This window comes from Anas acuta, chromosome 1, assembly GCF_963932015.1.
Source record: "Anas acuta chromosome 1, bAnaAcu1.1, whole genome shotgun sequence".
In the NCBI taxonomy this organism is placed as follows: Eukaryota; Metazoa; Chordata; class Aves; order Anseriformes; family Anatidae; genus Anas; species Anas acuta.
In genome coordinates this window covers 63,523,285-63,543,184 of record NC_088979.1, presented here as the reverse complement: position 1 = coordinate 63,543,184, position 19,900 = coordinate 63,523,285, and the positions used below count along the sequence as shown (strand labels likewise).

The 19,900-nt window shown below is 36.4% G+C and overlaps 1 protein-coding gene across 1 annotated transcript in view; it reads left to right on the top strand.

Annotated features, from left to right (window-relative positions):
- Positions 1-13,451: 13,451 nt before the first annotated feature.
- Positions 13,452-19,900, top strand: part of SLC5A7 (solute carrier family 5 member 7) — a 28,021-nt gene continuing 21,572 nt past the window's right edge. Inside the window, exons 1-2 of the mRNA XM_068679518.1 lie at positions 13,452-13,732; positions 14,649-14,871. Of these exons, the coding sequence (XP_068535619.1) occupies positions 14,694-14,871 (178 nt within the window). The 5' untranslated portion in view covers positions 13,452-13,732; positions 14,649-14,693. The remainder of the gene's footprint in view (positions 13,733-14,648; positions 14,872-19,900) is intronic.

Here is a 19,900-nt window from a genome sequence, read left to right as displayed (position 1 = left end):
GGTGGTTATTGTCTGTTTGTTTGCTTGCTTGTTTGTTTTTCTGCCTTTGATTTTCATTGGACCATTGGAAAGAAGAGGTTTCATTCAAAGCAGACCCTGAATCCAAAGAAAGGGGTTCAAAATTACTTTCCTTTAATCATCTCTATACTATAACATAAATTTTACTTCTATCTGTTCACTGTTTTTCTGTGTCAGTAGTAGATATCTCAAAAATAGGGTATTTGAATTGAGACATATTTTACAGCTTTTAGTGTCTCTTGAATCGTTTCACTTGTTTTGATTGAAATTTTGTAGTGGGAGGGATGTTGAAAAATCAAATGACTAGTGAAGTATAACCGGCATCCAAGATAGTGTGAAGAATGTGAGGCTAAATTACTTAGGGACTGATATATAATACTTTTTTCAGAGGCTTATACTTGTTGAGGTATAAATTGCATACAGAGGAATTTTAATGTGTGGCAGTTTGTGGAATTTTGCCATTAGGTTGTTTTTCAGTATGAGTGGAAGAATTTGAACAACTCAGATACTATCCATCATTTGATGGCACATCCTCTAAACAAGTGTAGGGCTGTGTGTGGCTTTCCAGCTGCCTTCTACCCATACATACTTAATCCTCCCCAAAACATTCACGTTTCTGGATGCTCACCAAGTTACCTGTATACTGTTTAATGTCAGCGTCCAAAGAGTCTATCTGGATAAAAACAGGCATCTGCAGTGGATGTGCCTACTTCTGAAGCTGTTATCCCAATGTCCTATTTAAATCACTGGAGAGAATCAGAGTTCTGTTCATCAGCTCCTTAGGAGATGTCTCCACAGATTCTGCTGACCTAAACCTTTCACTTCACTTGAACACATTTCATTGACCATAAGCAAATCTGGGGTGACTAGCTCACATGAAGATGTCTATGATGTTGGTGTCTGAAGTTAGGTGAGAAGACTTCTTTTTGTGGTTTAAATGGTCAAAAATGAACCACAGACACTGTCTACTGCCACTACAGTAGCTGTTTTTGACACAGGCTTTCAACACACCTAATGGAAAATATGACTATTTCTCAAGTCATTCTTGGATCTGTATAAAGTAGTGACATTAATATGAATTGTTTGTGTGGGATTTTTGTTTGGTTTTGTATTGGATTGTATTGGATTGGTTTGATTTGGTTTTAATAAATACAGTACCACATACAATGGATGCTTTGACATTTCTTTTTCTGGAAATCTAGCTCACCTCTCTGTGAGACCTTCCACTGCTCTTCTTGTCCAAAAGAAGTTGTCAGCAGGATAAGAGAGGGAGGGAACAAAAAAGTCCATTATTTTGACTAACATGTCTGATGTTGCTCGGGAAACTTAGTGGTTCAGTGGCCTACTATCCATCTAGACCATGGTAATTTCATAGTTGCTTCTTAACAAGTAGTGAGTCATGGCTATTATTTGCTGTGAACATTATTTTCAAAGATTGATCCCTATCATGTTTCAAGAATGTAATACACCAGCCATTTCCTGGGGAAAAAAAAAAAAAAAAAAAAAAAAAAAAAAAAAAAAAAAAAAAACAGTCCTTATTTCAAAGAGTTAGCAGTGTTAAAGTGGTTTACTTAGCTCGTAAAGCATGATTTACCTCATTTTTCACTGTTGTGTATATTCTGAGGTCTTAGGACACAGGAGAAGTTCATACACTGATGTCTTTCAATGCTTGCTCCCACCAAATGGGATAATCAGGCAACTGAAGCTGATATATGATGTCAGTGATAGGCTCTGCTGCAGGCTAGGATTTGTTTTGGTAATCAGTCCTTGGGGAGGTTTTCGGCATTTACACATTCAGATTTCTCGGGTGGCATTTGAGCACCAGGAGGCAGCTCAGTTTCTGTCCATGGTGCTGATCTCATCAGAAGCCTTCCTGTTACTGCTTCTGTGAACAAGAACAGGGAGAAAAAAGGCAAAAATAACAGGTTTACTGGAAACTCAATGAAATTATGGGGAATTAAATGCATAAATTAAATTTTAAAACACTAATACTAATTATTGTATTATAAATACCATAATTAATAATTAATGCTTATTAATTCGTATATTACAAATATTAACGTATCCCTCCTGCCAATTTATATGTCTTGAAATTACAACCCAAAACCCTTCTACAAATTACAAAAAGAAGTCAATCAAGAAAATTCATAAATTAAGATAAATATGTGTCTTTCAGTTTTCTTTTACAGGCTACTTCTTATTACTTGTTGTCATTTAACCCACCAGGAAGCTAAGCACCACCACAGAGCTCTTTGTTCACCTTCACTTGGTGGAAGGAGAAAGGGAATCAGGTGGGTAAAAGTGAGAAAACTCATGGTTTGAGATAGAATAATTTAATAAGTAATGTAAAAGATGTGCACACAAGCAAAATAAAGAATTCATTCACTACTTCCCATAGAAAGGCAGATGTTTAGCCATCTATAAAAGTAAAGCTTCATTAAACACAACAGTTACTTGGGAAGACAAACACCATAACTCTGAACGTCCACCCATCCTCAGTCATTGTGATGTTCTCCCCCATTTCCACCTCTTTCTTTCATGCAGCTTTAGTGCCAAGAATGACGTTATATGGTATGGAATATCTCTTTGATCATCTTGAGTCAACTCAACTGGCTGCATTCACTACCAACTTCCTGTACACACACAGTTTATTTGGGGCTGGTCACTGTAAGAAACAGAAAAAAAATCTTGCTGTGTAAGCACTGTTCAGCAATAAATAAAATGTTGGTGTGCTATCAACACAATTTCATGCAAATCCAGAAGATATGAAGAGGCATAATAATTAACTCTATCCCATACTAAATCAGTACGTTAGTCTAAGCAGAGAGGGTGTGCTTGCAGTTTGAATACTTACATGCAGATTGATTTAAAACAAGTATATATCCACAAAACATATATAAAGAAGCATTAAGTCAGTAAGGAGGCAAGTGGGAAGGGCTACTGATTTTCAGAAGCACCTCTCATTTATTGAGATAAGTTTCATGAGTTTTATATGCAGAAATGTTGTTTTTATATTGCCGAAAAGTTGCTTCAGATTTGCTATCTTCTACTAAAGCACACAAGTTCTTTTTCTTGTTCTCATTACATCTAAGAGGTGCAGGATGGATAGCCTGTAAACCACAGAGCATGTAATAAATAATGAATCACTTTGAAACATTACTTTTATGAAAAGTCACATACAAATATGATGTTTACTTGTAATTTGTTTACGTTATAAAAACACTAGTTGAGAGTGTGACTTCCCAATAAATCTGCTGAAGTAAGGGGTAATGAAGCCTAGCTTCTTTTCTTTTATTATTTTTTAATTTTTCACCTCTGTTAATTTATGAGCCCTTTCCAAAATTATGCTCCAAAGCACATTTTTTAGTAAATTCCCCAAGTCAAATGCATCTACAGAATTGTTACCAGGTTCACTTCAATTTCATATTTTCCCAGTTTCAAGTTCAAGGAACAACAAACAAATCATTGAAAAACACCAGATTTCATGCTATTGCATTTGCCTCCCAAATATGTCAAAACAATAATACCTTAAGGATTATTTCACAAATGTGAACTCATTTATTTATAGTTATTTTTTTTTCCATAAATACATCAATAGAAGTAATTATTCTAATTAGAATATGAATTATTCAAAACTGTTAAAGAAAATTGTTTTGCTAGTGTCAGTTACATTTTTGCTTTAGTAAAAATTACGTATTCTAAATTGGAGACCTAAGCTTCTTACAGATCTATAAACAGGTTTTAGCATGTCTATGCAAGTTTTCTACTTACTTGTGCTGCTGTGACTCAGGTTTGCAGGAACCATAGATTTTTAAAGTTCACCTGGTCTTTTCTTGAGTATACTAAGATGACAGCAATTATGACTATGAAGTGGGCTCTATTTTGACATGAAGGCACACAGAGACCCCAAAATGCCTTACAAACACGACCAAGGAGTAGCTCTAGGTATAAAGGTTTTTTTTGGCCAATATTTGATCTTATCCTATTAGCTTCAAAGGTACCTCAGAAGATTTGTATTAGACATTCTAATCACAGTCTTCTTTCAAAACCCTTCTTGCTGTGATCAGATGCAGTTTTATCAAGTATCTCACAATGTGGAATCATTTTTGCCATTTACATTTTGCTCTGCACACTAAGACTCCTGTAATAAATCTATAGCATTTGAGGACTCTTTTTTTTTTTCTTTAATTCACCCATTTTTTACATCCTGATCCAAGTTTCACTGAAGTCAATGACAATAATTCTGCCAGGCACTGAAGCAGTCCCCTTGAATTGGGATTATACACTTACTGATACATAGAAGCTACAAGAGACATTATTCAGAATTTTATCAATACAGATTTGGATGCCAAATATTTTCTGCCTGCATTTAAGGTACTAGCTTAGATCAGAGAAATAAAGGGGTGAAAAAATCATTTTTTTTTATAAAAACATTCTCAAGATAAAGAGGACATTTTTGTCAACTGTTAAGAACATTCTACTGCAAGTATTAGTTAGCTTTGACTTATTGGTTTCAAATATCTGCAGTAGCTGAATTTCTCATTTAAAATTTGTAAACCCATTACTGGAACCACTGAAATCTACAGGATCAGCCTGATTAACAATTAGTTATCCATAGGAAGATCTGAATAACTGATAGCAGAACCTGGTTCATAAATAGCAGTAATGGACACCAAAACACAGAAATAATATTTAGTTTAAACAACTTTCATTATATATGTGGTAAGGAAGCAGTAAAGAGTTTTAAAAAACAACAAAGTGATTAACAAATAAGAAATAATTATGCTCTGTACCGAATTTATCTATGTACAGGGTCTTACAAAATGCCCAGTCCAGGTAGTATCTAAGGCTTACTGAAGCCCTTAAACTAAAATAAACATTTTTACATTGTATCTTAAAAATAAATAAATAAATAAATAAAACATGGTAATCCAGTTGTCTCCCCATTCTGCTCCAAATCCTTTGAAATTACTCTATGAATTCAAAGGGAACACTTTTCTGCTCTTGAAATTTAAGGTGTGTTTTTGTTTGTTTTTTTTAATCTCATGAATTTCACCCAACACGTTCTAAAAGAAATAGATATTCTCCATTCAGCTTCAGCCCAGTGTTATGACAGTCTGATAGACAACATTTACAAATGTGCATTAGTAAAAGAAAAAATACAAGCCAATGTACTTCTCCTGCAAAGTTTTATATCATTCAGCAGTCACAGAATAGTAACTTGTGGTCATAGAAGATTATCCTGTTGAAAATAGATAGCATTTTAGACTAGAAGTATTGGCTTTGTGAATCTTGTCATTAAATGTGCAAGTTTTCCAATTTTACAGTTTTACATAAATTTAAAGTATCTTTCATAACATCTAACTCTTGTAGAACTTATAGTTAAACAGTGCCTTTATAAATTCCTAAACACTCTAAATACCACATTTCCTTCACATTCCTCCAAGGATATATCTACCATGACATTCTTTTCCCACACTAATTACAAACACTCTTTGCAAATTCCTGAGAGAAGTAGATGTGCTTATAAAATCATATATCAGATGAATGTGATGAGAAGGATGACTTCAAGGAGGATAAAATCAGAATCATTTTACTTTTTGTTTTCATTTTAGCTGTAAATATTATTTCAAGTTCTCTGGCTTAACAATAATGAAATGAGATATTTTCCATTTTTATGTAGCCAGATGATTTAATTTGAAAAGACTAAATTATATTTCTCATAGATCATTTAAAAATTAGATCACAGAATTCTGAAAATGACTGAATTGTGTCCTGATGGCTGTATGCATCTGGTTGGCCACTGAGAAGTGGCCAACTTTTTTTTTTGTAATATGAGTGGCTTCTACAATAAGGATTACCGTTCTGATTCTCCTCTGTTTGCCCATACATTATGTCTTGTGTGTGCTTTTTAAGATACTGATAAGAAAATACAATAATTTTCCTAAAGGAAAGGAACAGGGAGCAAATGAACTAATACTCTAATACTGTTTAAAGAGATACTGGATAACTTTCAAGACAGAATAAATTTTAAAACTCTGCAGAAGACAGGTCTCATTTATTCTGAAAGCTTTAGAAGTATGAACAAGCACTGAGATACCATGCCTAATGAGTTTTTAAAAAAAAAAAAAAAAAAAAAAAGTTTGATTTACCTTATCCTAAAATCCTTATAGAGTCAAGTCAATATTTTTAGTTTTTCCCATCAAGAAATCATTGATTCTTTAGCTGAAATGTATGGACATGAGTGTAAAGAAGTTGAAACCAAACAGCACCAGCTTTTGATGTATCAGTCTACCCACTGCCATAGATAAAATAATTTATATTGTTTAGTTTCACTTACTGGTAATGAGTCACATTGCCTTCATTAGATGTTTTCAAGGAAATTCCCATTAATAAATCTCAAGGGGATTTTCCTTTTTTTTTTTTTTTTCCCATGTTCTTTGTCTGTTCCTACTTCATCAAAATTATGCAATAAAAAAAAATGTTCAGAGAGTTTCCTTAAAAGTGTCTTTTGTAAGATGTCAAGCACCACACCTATTAATAACGGTATCATTTAAAGTAACACTTAAAATATATCTTCAGTTCATGGTTAACAAAATGCAATTTCTGTGTAGTTTCATTTAGTGCTCATCAACTTTACTATATTTTTTGCATTGAATTCAATTGGCTTTCTGATTTCTCATTAGAAGGTGGCAGATCTATGAAAGGAATCAGAATTACAAAACATTTTCACAGATTCCCTCTAAATATTGAAACTCTATTAGAATAAATATTGAGAAGTATAAAGATGGGTTGTTGTTTTATTTCAGTGATGGTACAGAAAAATCTTACCTGTAAATTTTTCTGAAACTGCCTTTGTAAGACCATCTCCATGCTATCACACACACACACACAGAGAGAGAGAGAAATCCTTTCTAAACTGAAATTTGTAAACTTGATGCTTTTGAAAACCTTTCTCAGTTCCTGTGTTTTTTTACCAGGACAGCAACAGGAAATTGTCTGGTAAATAATGAACGATTTGAATTCAGACAAGTTAATACAAATCCTTCATGACTGGCACTGGGACAACATAGCAGATTTGAAACCACAACTGAAGGTGTTTTAAACTCACCTGCTAATCTTTTCATCTTTTTTTTTTTTTTTCTTGTGTGCTAAACTTAGGACTACAGACCATCTTCTGCACATGTTAAGAATATTCGTATAGTCAGTAATAACATCAAAAGTGTTTCTGAAGCTGCTCACCCTCCTTTGATAGCTTTATCTTTGGTGTAATAGGGCAGTTGAGTGTCTCCAAACAGACCTGTGGCCCATTTCTGCATCAGTTCACACATGAATTGGTGACCTTATTAACTGGGGTAGAGCTCTGACATTCTCCATTTACCAAGTACTTTTTTCAGCTTTTGTTTTATATCTGGATTTCTGTTTTCTAAGTGGATATGAGGCTCTAATATCATCTAAAGGTCATAATACACAGGCAGGCATACCTCTTGCCTTCTCAGGTACGTGGCCACTGACACACTATAAGTCATCATACAACTCAAATTATAAACAGCACAAGTGCTAGTCCAGCTGAGTGTGTTCCTATGCAACTGTCCACAAGTTCAAAGGCCTTTTACAGTAAGCTTAACAAAAGGTAGGTCTCCTTTCAGACAGATTTATTGCTCAGGAATATGTTTCCCAGAAATCCAATAAGGATTTCAATCAGCTTGGTCTTACCTAGTTCAAGACACCCCCAAAAAGGTGGATCCTTGGTATGTTTGTTCTTCAGCATCTTTTCCAAAAATCAAAAGGAGAATGACAAGTATTGCATCCAAATAGCTTGCCAAATACCAATTTTGTACTATGTCCTATGTTAAAAATCACTAATTTGTATTATAGTTTTATTTCATTACTGTTATTTTATTTTTCTTACTTCTCATGTGGTTCACTGGTGCTGATGTACAATGCAGAAAGGTCTAAAGGATGTAGTTCCTCTGTCAGGGTTTTCCCTTCACCGTATGTTTACATAGTACTTATCACAATGGAGCTTTGATGTGACTGGTTTCTGGGAACTGCTGGCAATATCAACATTAAATAACGATAACAATACACAGCTTCCTCCCTTGCTTCTCTTTAATTATATACTCTACACAGTTCAAATATAACAGTTTACCATAAGGCACTGTATATCTCAGATCTGATGATCTGATTCACTCTTATTTACTCTAAGGTAAATAAAAATAAAAATAAAAAAATAAAAATAAAAATAAATAAAAATAAAAATAAAAATAAATGCAGTACAGCTCGTGTAAGACAATGAAAAAAAAAAATGAATACATTCTGCTTTCTCTTTTGATCCCTTCATTTCTTCATTTCTAATTTTTATGATAGCTTTCTTAAAACAGGTGTTGAAAAGCTAGTTTACTTCAGGTTGCCTGAAATTTCTCACAATTAAAGCCTTACTTTTAACTGCAAACAACTTTGCCAGGGATCAGGTTACCACCTGAAATTTTTCATGCCAGATGTCTGACTTAGATTGAATATTGATTTTCTTTTCTTCAGCATTTCAGGAAAAACAATTTTAGTTACTTCTGAGATTGGTGTAAACATGGAGTAAAGAAGCAGCAGAAATTGACTGGAACCAAATTTAAAATATATAACACTATAAAAATGCCACCCATTCCCTTATCATGCTATGTAAATAAAATTATCAGAATATGTGAAGCACTAATACCATGCACTGAAGAAACACCTGGAGGAAATCATCAATTTTGTTTTCGTTATAAAGTCTGAATGAAGTGCAATATGTAAGGCCACATGATTAAAGAAGAAGATAAATTAAAATTGTGAAGATTTACTCTCATTGAAAGAGACAGTCATCTCAGGGAAAAAGTAGTATATTCTTGTGAAGTTAAAGACTATCATTAAGACAAGAGAACTGTATTAATATTTCACACGTTATCTTAACTCTACTTTTCTTGTGTTTGTAAGTACTTAACTTTGCAGTCTGGTCACTCTTCACTGTTTTGTTTGTGTGTGTGTGTGTGTGTGTGTGGTTTCTTTTTTTTTAAACACTATAGATTGACAGAAACTAAGCCACACTATTAAAAGGTATGCCACATGTGGTATTCACCACAGAAGGAAAAAGAGTTTTTTCTTTGGCATTTTATCCAGTTCACAATCAAAATTGTCATAGCAGTGAGCTGCACTGTCTGGAATCCTGAAATCTCAAAACTGCAGCTGTATCTGTGTCTTCCCTCAGGGTAACAAGAGACTGTTAATATCTTCAAAATATATCTTCCAAAAGAGTTCTCATCCAGGTGGTTTTTCTGAGCTGTTGAGCAAATAGATGGATAATTTCTTTGGGGACTCCATGGTTAATAAAGAAGCTGCACAGGGGAATCTAAGATGGATGCTATCCCCCAAACCACAAACTCATTGTGAGGCCCGTTTTTAGAATAAATTTACCATAAACCTTTCTGTAGTGTCTGTCTCAGAAAAGCTTTTATTACGGGGTTTACACCAAGCTGTAGCAAAAGATTTCTTACTAAGGAAACTCTTATCAAAACCTTGTGCTTTTTTGTTGTTGTTATTGTTGCTTTGTTTTTTGTTTTGTTTTTTTTTTAAGGAAGATAGTATGTTTTTTTAAGTAACTTTGTAGTCTGATTTTATAAACGACATCATTACACTACGCAACATTTAAACATAGAAATATGCCGGAAAATATAATTTTACCTCAAAAGTCTGCTTAGACAAGCAGATATTTATTTCTTAGAGGTTTTATATCATGACTTAAACATGCAGCAGATCAAATACTACTAATTATAATAAATAAAGAATTATGTTCACTCTGGTTAGACTTCAGGTTTTGTCCCTCACATTTGCCAGTGTTCAGATCTCTCCCAAAGACCAACTGGCAAAAAGCATTAAGACAAATAAACTAGGTGGCGATTAGCCTCCCTGGCCATAACCAGATGGTTTTTAATAGGATCAACTTCACCTTTTTCTAAGCAAAGTCTCAGTAATGGAATCTTTGCTGATACCAAGAGTTCAAATAACTATATGTAGGCTGAGGAAATCTTTGGAAATGTTGTAATATGCTTGCTTAAAAAATGACAGTGTACATGAAAACTAACTTCCATCATTTTCTGTGTAAAGAAATGAAGGAGGAAAGAGCATGACATACAGATGGGTAACAAGGATTGACTTAAAAACTGAAAGCTCAAGCCATCTAATTTGCAATGAAAACAGAGTTCTGAAACAATCTCAGCAGGGCCCTATGCCTTTAGTCTTCTGCTCCTTTATAGCTATCCTGCCCCTGTACATGCTCCCCACAAAAATATTCAAAGGATTTGACTGTCGAAGAAGTAAATATCCATTTTAATATTTAGAAAATTGCCACCAAAAAAAAAAAATAATAATTGGTTAATCTCAAGTGCATTCAAGTAACTTAGTTTGCATTGCTCCAGGTTTGCCCTGTAGCTATTTAAAGTAAAATCTGGCCCTTTGCTGGTGTTTAAAAAAGTCTAGAAGGTAAAACTGATAACCCAGCACAGAATGAGACTTTGGAAGTTTGCAGCAGACTGGAGCTATTTGAGAAAAAAAAATTGTTTGCTGAGATACCCATATTCATCAGCATATTCTTCAGTGCTTCACATTGATTCAGCTAACTTAACCTAAAAGGAAAGAGCAGTAAGCGATCTGCCAATGTCTTCCAGTTTTGAACTGCCCCATGCTGGAGTTCAGTGCTGTCACAGTTCAAAACAGGATTATTGCATTGGGCAGGGGCTTCCTATGGTGATGGGCAGCCACAAACCACCAACATGGATAGAAAGACTTGAATGTGATGTGAAATGAGTAAACGTAGGCCAACTTTCTTAACTATGAAAACAAAGTTTTAAGATTACTGTTTGAATAGTGTGTTTTGCAATGTATATTCAAAAAAAATATTCATGCAAGGAATTATTATTTTAAAAGCAACAAAGTGCCAATGGACTGCCCGATTCTCTTTCCTGGAAAATATGATCTCGGACCTAAGTGTTTCTATATCAGAAGAAAATCTATGTGGAAATGTGGTCAGTTCTAGTATGGAAGTTAGTAAGTCTGGCACCACAGTGCATGTTTTCCCAAAAGCCATAAAATTTGCTGGAACCCATTTGTGTATACCCTCAGATATGAGAAATGAACCTTGCGTATGGCTCTGTTTGATGGATGCTGTTAGGGTACAGCTTGCATAATGCAAACAGGGATCCGGTGTAACAGGGTCCTTCCCTAAGATAAGCACCTCGTACTAGTTGAAGAGTAAAGAAGGGATACTCAAGTATTAAATCAATTCATGTTCACATCTCACCAAAAATGATTGTTTCAGCCTTTCCAAGTTAAATCCAGGCAAAGGCAGCATAAAAACTCAAAGCCATATCAGCTTAAGGAAATTGTATTTTAAATGAATGTCTCATGAGAGAGAGAATGCATGATTTAGTTTATCTGTGGTTAAATCACTACAGGAATAGATGCAGGTGTAAGGTAAAACTTGGCTACTGCAGTTGATTCACTGGTGAAAGGTTGTAAACCATTGCAAATTTAAAAAAAAAAAAGTTTTTCAGGATTCATTTTAATGAATTTCATTGAAATATAATTAATTTAAATTATTTAATATTTAGAAATGAATAAAAAATAATGTTTCACACTTCAGTCCCATAAGTAGTGGTAAATTAAGCACAATAAGGACAATGGGTATTCTGCCATACTCTTCAGTGAAGACTGAAGCTAGACTTTAATCTAAGAAATATTTATTTATGTATTTATCTATTTTGTCATCACATAGCATTTTTGAATGTGACTAAGAAAGACTTTTGGCTAACACATTTTCCTAGAATTTTCCATTCTTGTATTGTCATGTGTTTCTCTGTATTGAGATGCAGTAAAACAAAATAAAAGGTAATTAATCCTTTCCATAAATCTAATTTAATCTAATAATAGCATTTTAGCATCCAACCATTTTCTATTTTTTACTTGCTGGAGTTCATGTATTTACTTGAATTACTTAAATTATCATTTATTTTTCTAGTTGAGACACCCTTAGCATTTTTTCAATGTCTCTGACTTCTACTTATTATTGATGTTATGTTTGCCTACAATGGGATATCTGTTGAGAAGGTGCCACAATGCTCCCCTGTGTCTAAAGTGCATCTCTGTTGCCTTTTGCAGGGAGGAGTTTTTACTGCAGTCTCCCAAAGCAAGCATTGCATCACTAGCGTCACTCAACAGTCCATGAGATGATTGGCTGACAAATATAGTAACTTTTATAGCATATGATTTATTGGTCACCTTTATTTGGGCTTCTTCAACCAAGCCAAGAGATCCAAAAGCAGTATTACGTGCACACCTTACAATTATGCAATCTTAATTCTTTGTACAGAATGTACATAGTAAATGGCTGGGGCTAACATGCTCCTTGTCGTGATGGGCTCACCAGCCTGTGAGCAGGCAGCTGACTCTCTGCTGGTCAGACTGTTGGAAGAGAGCAGGAAAGAGCCAGCTCTCATGTCGTTCATTGCCATGGGCTGAGCATTTCTGGTCTGCCACCTTCCTCTTGTTTTTGTATCTTCCCAGATCATGTTTTTCCTTCTTGAGTCTATGATGATTTTATACAGTCTGTTTGATATTAGCTCTGACTTGAACCACTTTCAGCTGTTTATTCCTGTGGACATTTCATGTCTACTTTTCTATCCTGCCTGGGCCAACAAACCATGTTACCTGCCTCTCACGGGCTGATAGCAACTGGTGAAGTTCAGCATGACCTTCCCTTGGTAAAAACTGGGGCAACAGCATGTATAGGTCCTCTTTTCATGTGTACCCTCATTTTCAGCCCTTAGGAGCCCATTGATCTGATATCATTTGGAGACAGAGGCCAAGTGGTCTTTCACAGAATATCTGATATTACCATTGCTCTGCAGGTGGGCTTTAAAAATGCATGGAAAAATGGGAGACCCCCAAGTACCAGCAGTCCTGTTGGTGAGAAACACGGCTGCAAAACAGGTTTGGAAGGGAACTGTGGCGAAAGATGGTTGCAACCAGCCCCCTGTAGTCTGCCCCATGCTGGGTCCAAGGGCAGTGCAGGAAGGGTGCCAGGGAGGGCACAGAGAGCACAGAGTGCACCTTCCCTCTCCCTACCTCTGCTTTCTCCCCTTTCTCCATCCCTCTTTTCAGCATGCCTTTCTTTTCTTTCAGCTTTCTTTTCTTTCTCTTCCCCTTTGGTTCCACATGATCCTGTTCCTTTCCATCTCCCCCTCATTCCCTTTTGTTTTCTCACCCCAGTTTTACTTCCTGACCCTGTTTCCCTGCCATGGCACGACAATCACTCTCCCTTGAGTCATCCTTACTTACCCACAACGTCCCCTAGCACTCTGACGTCTTTCCCCCTTCCTCCCCCCAGCTCTGACGGACACGGTCCTCTCACCCCACTCAACCCTCCTCCTTTATAAAGACATTTTCCTCTTTTTAATCCACGAGCCCCCCGCCGCAGCCTCAGCTCTCGGTGCACCGCCGGCACCTCCGGGGGCGGGGTGGGGAGGGAAGGGAAGGAAAGAGACGCTCCCACCTTTACTCCTTCGCCCCCCCGCGGCTAAAACCCGGGCCGGGGGCACAGCCACCCGAGCCTCACCCCCTCCGCCACCTCGCGGGGATGGGCGGCTGTGCCCGAGGGGCTGCGGGGCAGCGCGGAGCCAGAGCTCAGGTGGGGCGGGCGGCCGGGGGGCTCCGCTCCCCGACGGCGCGGTGGGAAGGGGCGGGCGGGCGGGGGGTGCGCGGCCGAGCAGGGCGATGCGGAGCCCCGCGGAGCCCCGCGGAGCCCCCCGGCAGGTAGGGCTGGCTCCGCACGGAGCCGTCGGGGTGCGGGAGGGTCTCGGAGGCGCCGCGGGGTGGCAGCGGGAGAGGAGCGGAGAGGGGAAGGGGGCTCCGGGAAAGGGCTCTCCGGGGAGAGGGGAGCCCCGGGGTTCGCCCCCGCCGCGGTTCGCCCTCCTCGCCTTTTTCTGCTGTTCGACAGCTTGCACGCTTTCCACTTGAAAGTGCGAGCGCGAATTGATTAATACTTTTTCCCCGCTGGAAAATCACCAAAGAGAAAGCGGAGATTTTTAAACGTGGGAGATGTCAGGAGGAGGAAAAGACTCGGCATCCCAACACATAGATTCCAAAGACGTCTTTTGCTGTTGTGTTTATTACTTCTCTACAGTTCTTATATCACTCGAAACAGCTCAGTGGCTTGTCTTCTAACTGGAGGCTTCCGTAATAGCCCTCATGGCCACGATCTTCTATCCTATTCCATGTACCATTTATTGACTGAAGAGTTCCCTGGCACTGGGAACTTGGTGACTAAAAGAATTCTGAGTTCTCTAACTGATTTCTAAGACCAGCGTAGCTTTTAGCCACATCATTCATTTTCCATCGTAATCACTGGTTACAATTGTTGGTTGTTGCTCCACAGGCGTTTTAATTGGTACGTAAACTTAATTTCAATTACATCTGAAAGACCCATTTCATAAATTCACCAGAACAGCCTCTTTAATAACCAACTGAGTTTTCTTTGTGTATTGATTCTAAAAAGCATCTTAGCAGATTTGTTAAATGCAGATGTATTATTGCATTTTCTCCAGAGGTCTTAATGAAATAGCGATCAAGGAAACAGTCAGGACTTCAACATGCCTTTCCATGTGGAAGGGCTGGTGGCCATAGTTGTATTTTACCTGGCTATCCTGGCAGTTGGGATATGGGCTGCTTGGAAAACCAAGAACACCGGCAGCGAAGGAGATCGCAGCGAAGCTATTATAGTCGGTGGAAGAGATATTGGCTTGCTAGTTGGCGGATTTACAATGACTGGTATGTAAAAATTATTTTTCTCTTTTTTTTTTCCAACCAGTGTGTAGCTTGTCAGTTTTCCATCTGAGTGAAAGAGAACTATAATTTGTATGTTAAATCATACAAAATGTAGAAAATATCTATACTTTCTTTTCCAGTTGCTGCTGATATTGTTTAGTGAACAGCCAAGTAATATCTAGATAAAAACAACAAATTGTTTAAAATAGTACAGGAAGAATATGTTATATTTCATATTCATTGTTTTTATATTCATCTGTAGAACAGATATGTTTGTGACAGAAATACAGGAGTTCTATGGATTAATAAGAAATCCAGTTTTAAGATCATTGTTATTGTTGTTGAAGCCATCCAAATTCATGAGTTATTTTTGCTTAATCTGAGTAAGGCAAAGTTTATATGGAAAAAGATTGGAGGGAGGGGGTGTCAGCATCAATTTAGAATAATATTCTAAAAGGAAATTGGCATAAATCTAAATTCATATGTCCACTGACTTACAAGCAAACTTACTTTGTGAATTCTTTTAGATTTTTTTTTTTAACAGTTTGACAAAATAAGACATCGTTGTGAATAGTAGTATCAGTAGGAAAAGCCTTGGTGAAGAATGAGTTCACTAATTTTGTAAGCAGTGCAGTCTGACTCCCAGAGCCAATTGAACCAGATAACGTATGTGGGTAAACAAGTGTTTCACAATGTGATCCAAAATCTCAAGTTTTGCAGCTAACAGGTGGTATCAGAACAAAACTACATTATAAGAAGAATGAATTGGCCCACCCTTTCTATTTAAGCAATTTAATTTTATTTAAGCATGCTTCATTGTTTTGATATTCTAAATTCTATTCTGGCAAAGCCCTTTCAATCCTCAAATTTGATTTATTAGGTTATGGGAGTTTTCATTCTGCCCTGTAGTGGTTTCACATTTACTTAATAAGGAAGAGTTGCATAAAAACTTGAACCAAACTTCTGTGTTCTTTAATCAGTAGTAATCCCCATCTTCTCATAGAGCCATTTTCCTCATTGAAAGATAAAATATTTGGATAAAGAGTAAAGGATGTTTGCAAAAGTTGTTAAAGTTTGAAGCCAGGCAGTTGTTCTACTGTTATCACTTCATTATAATACCCTCGACTACATCTGATGCTTCAGTAGTCATATATCCATCAGCTACTGAGGCATTAGATATGACAAGGTTCTACTTACAGCAAAAGCTGGTTTGACTGTTTTCTGCCACATTAAATGTTTTCAAGAGCACCAAAACCAGAATATTTTGTAGAGATATTGATTGCCACAAAACCATAATCATTAAATTGGCAGAGTAGAGATGAAACAAGACATTCCCCACAGAGGTGGCTGTAACTAAGAGCCTTGCCAGTGGAAGAAAACACAAATTCTGGTCTCCTTAATCCAACCTTACAGGAATAGTTTTTGTAACAGCTGAAGCAAAGATGAGACTTGACATTAGTCTTGCTGTATAAGAGGCAACTTTTATAACTACCACAATTCACACGCACACATGCTCATTCTATTTCATGCAACCTCCTGAGATGATGTAGTATATCATCTCTGCGGTAGAATATCAGAGTATCCTAAAGTCCTTGCTCAGGTAAAACACTCTGGTTTAAACATCAGGGTTTACACACTTTCTCACCTCCATCTTCCATAAACATGGCAATTAAAGCTTGAGATGCCAACTAAATTCCACTTTCACTTTTGGGGAACCACAACTTGCACGTAGAGCCAGGTGTGGACAGAAGCCTATGGAATCAGAGGCTAGTTAAAGTTTTGTCTCAGTGAGAGTGATTGGGATATATAGTTCGTAAAGCTATAAAAAATCACTGTGATATTTTACAGCTTTAGTTGTCTAAGAATTAAAAAGCAATGCCTACCTATAAAAGAAAAACTAGATTTTTTTTTAAAGAGAAGAAGGATAGAAAGGATATTATTTATATATGTGTGAAACACTTCAGATTACGATTAATTCCGTCTTTCTTGCTTGAGACAAACTCTACCATGTTCTATACTTAGAAGGGAGGATGTCAGGACTTAGTCTATACATTTAAAACATTCAGAGCATAAGGAACATGACTTCATAGGATGGACTAGAGACTCCTGAGTATTTAGTTCATTTTCTAAATGGCATTTAAAAGCCTTAAAGCAAGTGTACTCCCTATGAATAATGGCTATGGACATACATGGATTCAGACTATGATCCTGAAGAATCTGCTATACCAGCTACCCACTAAGATGCTTGAACATGGAGGTTGATTGGCACTCGACTGAAAGTGGAGTGTATCTGCAGCTATCAAAACAGGAAGGAAAATCTTGAATTCTGGATGGATCACAACAGCTCATATTAAAATGATCTAACATAGTTTTGCAATAGGTATAATTTTAATTTGTGTATCATTTTTACATGAGGATAATTTTACATAAATATAATTAAAAGGTTGGACTAAATATTAGCATTCCTTAATTTGTATGGGTGAATTTCTTTAAAGATGCCTGTGGCAAATCTGAGTCTATCCTGATTTTGGTGATTGAGATTAAACCCCAAAGGAAATATTTGAAATGACATAATTAAAATCCTTACAAGTGCCACTAAAAATGTCATAATCTATTAATGTAATTATCATTTTACTTGGATGGAGCTTTGTATTCTTCCACAAGAATAAAAGAAATAATATTATCAATATTCTGGGACTTTTTAATCACTTGATCAGGAATTTCATCTTATAGAACTTGACAATTGATTCAATAATTTGAACGGTTAGACAAGCAATCATTTACAAAGAAGTGCCAGAAAATCTGACCTGCTAATATATATCAATATATTTAAAGAACTCTGAGATTCTTTTCTTTGTTCTTCAAATGAACTAAGTGCAGAATTACACTGCATATCCTCAGTATTTGCCTGATTGTTTTTGAGGGTGTTTATTTTAAATGGTATTTGCAGTGGTTTGGGGTCCTTCAGATGTCAGGCAAAGAGAGGATTAAAATGGATTACCACATGAGTGTTTCTATAGATTATTAAATTTTATATTCCTTTTGTCTGATTTAGAAAAATAAAAGAAAATGAAAAAAAAAAAAAAAAGAATTTCACCAAAAAAGGTATTAAACTAACTTTAAAATGTGGCTTAGCAAACTGAGGATCAGAACATTAATATCTTGGGATGAAATCCCCTCCTATCATATCCCGTTATTTTCTTTCTAATATATTATATAATATTATATTATAATAACTTATTATATAATTATATAATTATATAATATAATATAATATTATAATAACTGATAAAAGTATACCCTTTAACCCCCTGACAAAAAGCTGTGTAACACCTTTCTAAAGCTCTGGGGTCCTTGGCAAGTGTTCCAGAGGAGCAAAGTGCACACAAAAATTGATCAGCAGCTAATTTTTAAACTCCCAATCAAGAAATTAAGTCAATCAATTAGAAAATTAGAGCTGAATCCTCCGTGCCAGCCTACCTACCTACCCGTCCATAGGGTGGCATTCCTGTCCCCAGGCATGGAAGGGCAATAACTCCTGCAAAATCCTACAGAACTGAAGTGTCTTCATCCCCTCCAGGCCAAAGCTAGGGAGCTGGGTACAGCATTCCAAGATCTCCTTGGAGAGCACACACCCTTTCAGTGGCAGCCCCAGGCAAATCAATGATGGATGCTGAAGACTTCTTGCACCACAGCTGCAGATCTGCTAAACATTTTTCCTTGGCTATGGAATATCTTTTCCTATCTGGAAGTGGGTATCATTCATGCAGTATTCATGCTCATACTTTTTCCAGGGAGGGACACAAATACAAATATTTTTAGAATTATTTATTCAGTAAGTTGCTACAGCATGCAGGTACTTAAAATATATTCTCAAAGTATATTCTGCTTGAGACTCAATAGGCAACACACATCCCAGGTGTATATTGACTTCAGTAACCCATATTCCCACCTACTTCAGTAGATTCGCATTCTTAAGAGGCATAAAATCCCAAATGTCTCATGATTTTCTATATAGATTCTGTACCCCTGTATCTTCCTGTCAAGGATCAGTGGTCGCCCATCTTCTCCATGTGATTCCACATGGGCATCACTCACTTGTCTCTGTAATGTGCAGCAGGTCTCAATACTGAAACATCTACCAATGCATGGGGTCACTCCTTTGCATGGGGATACATGGGATCACTCCTTTTCTTACAGATTTTCTCTGCATACACATTTTTTGTACAAGTCCATTACAGTATTTCCAACCACAGTTCTGTCTATTGCTATGTTTCAAAATGCAGGAGGGGAGACAGTTGCAATGCTGCAGCTTCCAGAGATCTTTGATTCTAAAGCCATGGTACAATTTAGCATCAAGTAGTAATAGAGAGGTACAACAGTTAAGTGGAAAAGAGTGGTCAGCTAGATTGCCATTAAAGCTCTTTAGGAATTCTAATTAATTCTTCATCATTTGTGTTCAACTCCATTTCTTTATCTGAGACACAAAATTCTGAAAATTACTTCACTACAGAATTAATTATGAATGATTTTTGCAAGTACAATCATGATAAATTTCTGTGTTTAAGAATTTCTTACAGACCAGAAATTCAGCCAGAATTTTGTAGATCCAAAATTCTCAAATGTAGAAACTTGTCTTGAAGGCAGAGGATCAATTCATTAAGGGTCTGAGGTCAGTATTCTAAAATAATGTTGTTTCTTAGACAAATGTTCACAAATACTACAGATAGTACAATTCACTTCTGGAATATATCTTCAGGGAACACAAAAATAAATGAGAAAACTTTCAGAACTTAAATAGCAGTACAAAACCATCATAGCCCTATATAAGGATTTCTCTACTCAGGGAAATCAGAATTTAATAAATATGCTTCATGTAGCCACAACTTAAAATTCAGTAAGATTTTAAAGGCACTTTTTTCATAAAAGCCCTATTAAAAGATGGATGAATTAAACTCTTGTCTAGTTTAAATGCTCTGAGTTTTCTCAACTGGGGTGACTTTGTCATTTTTTTGTTTATTGTTTTTCCTCT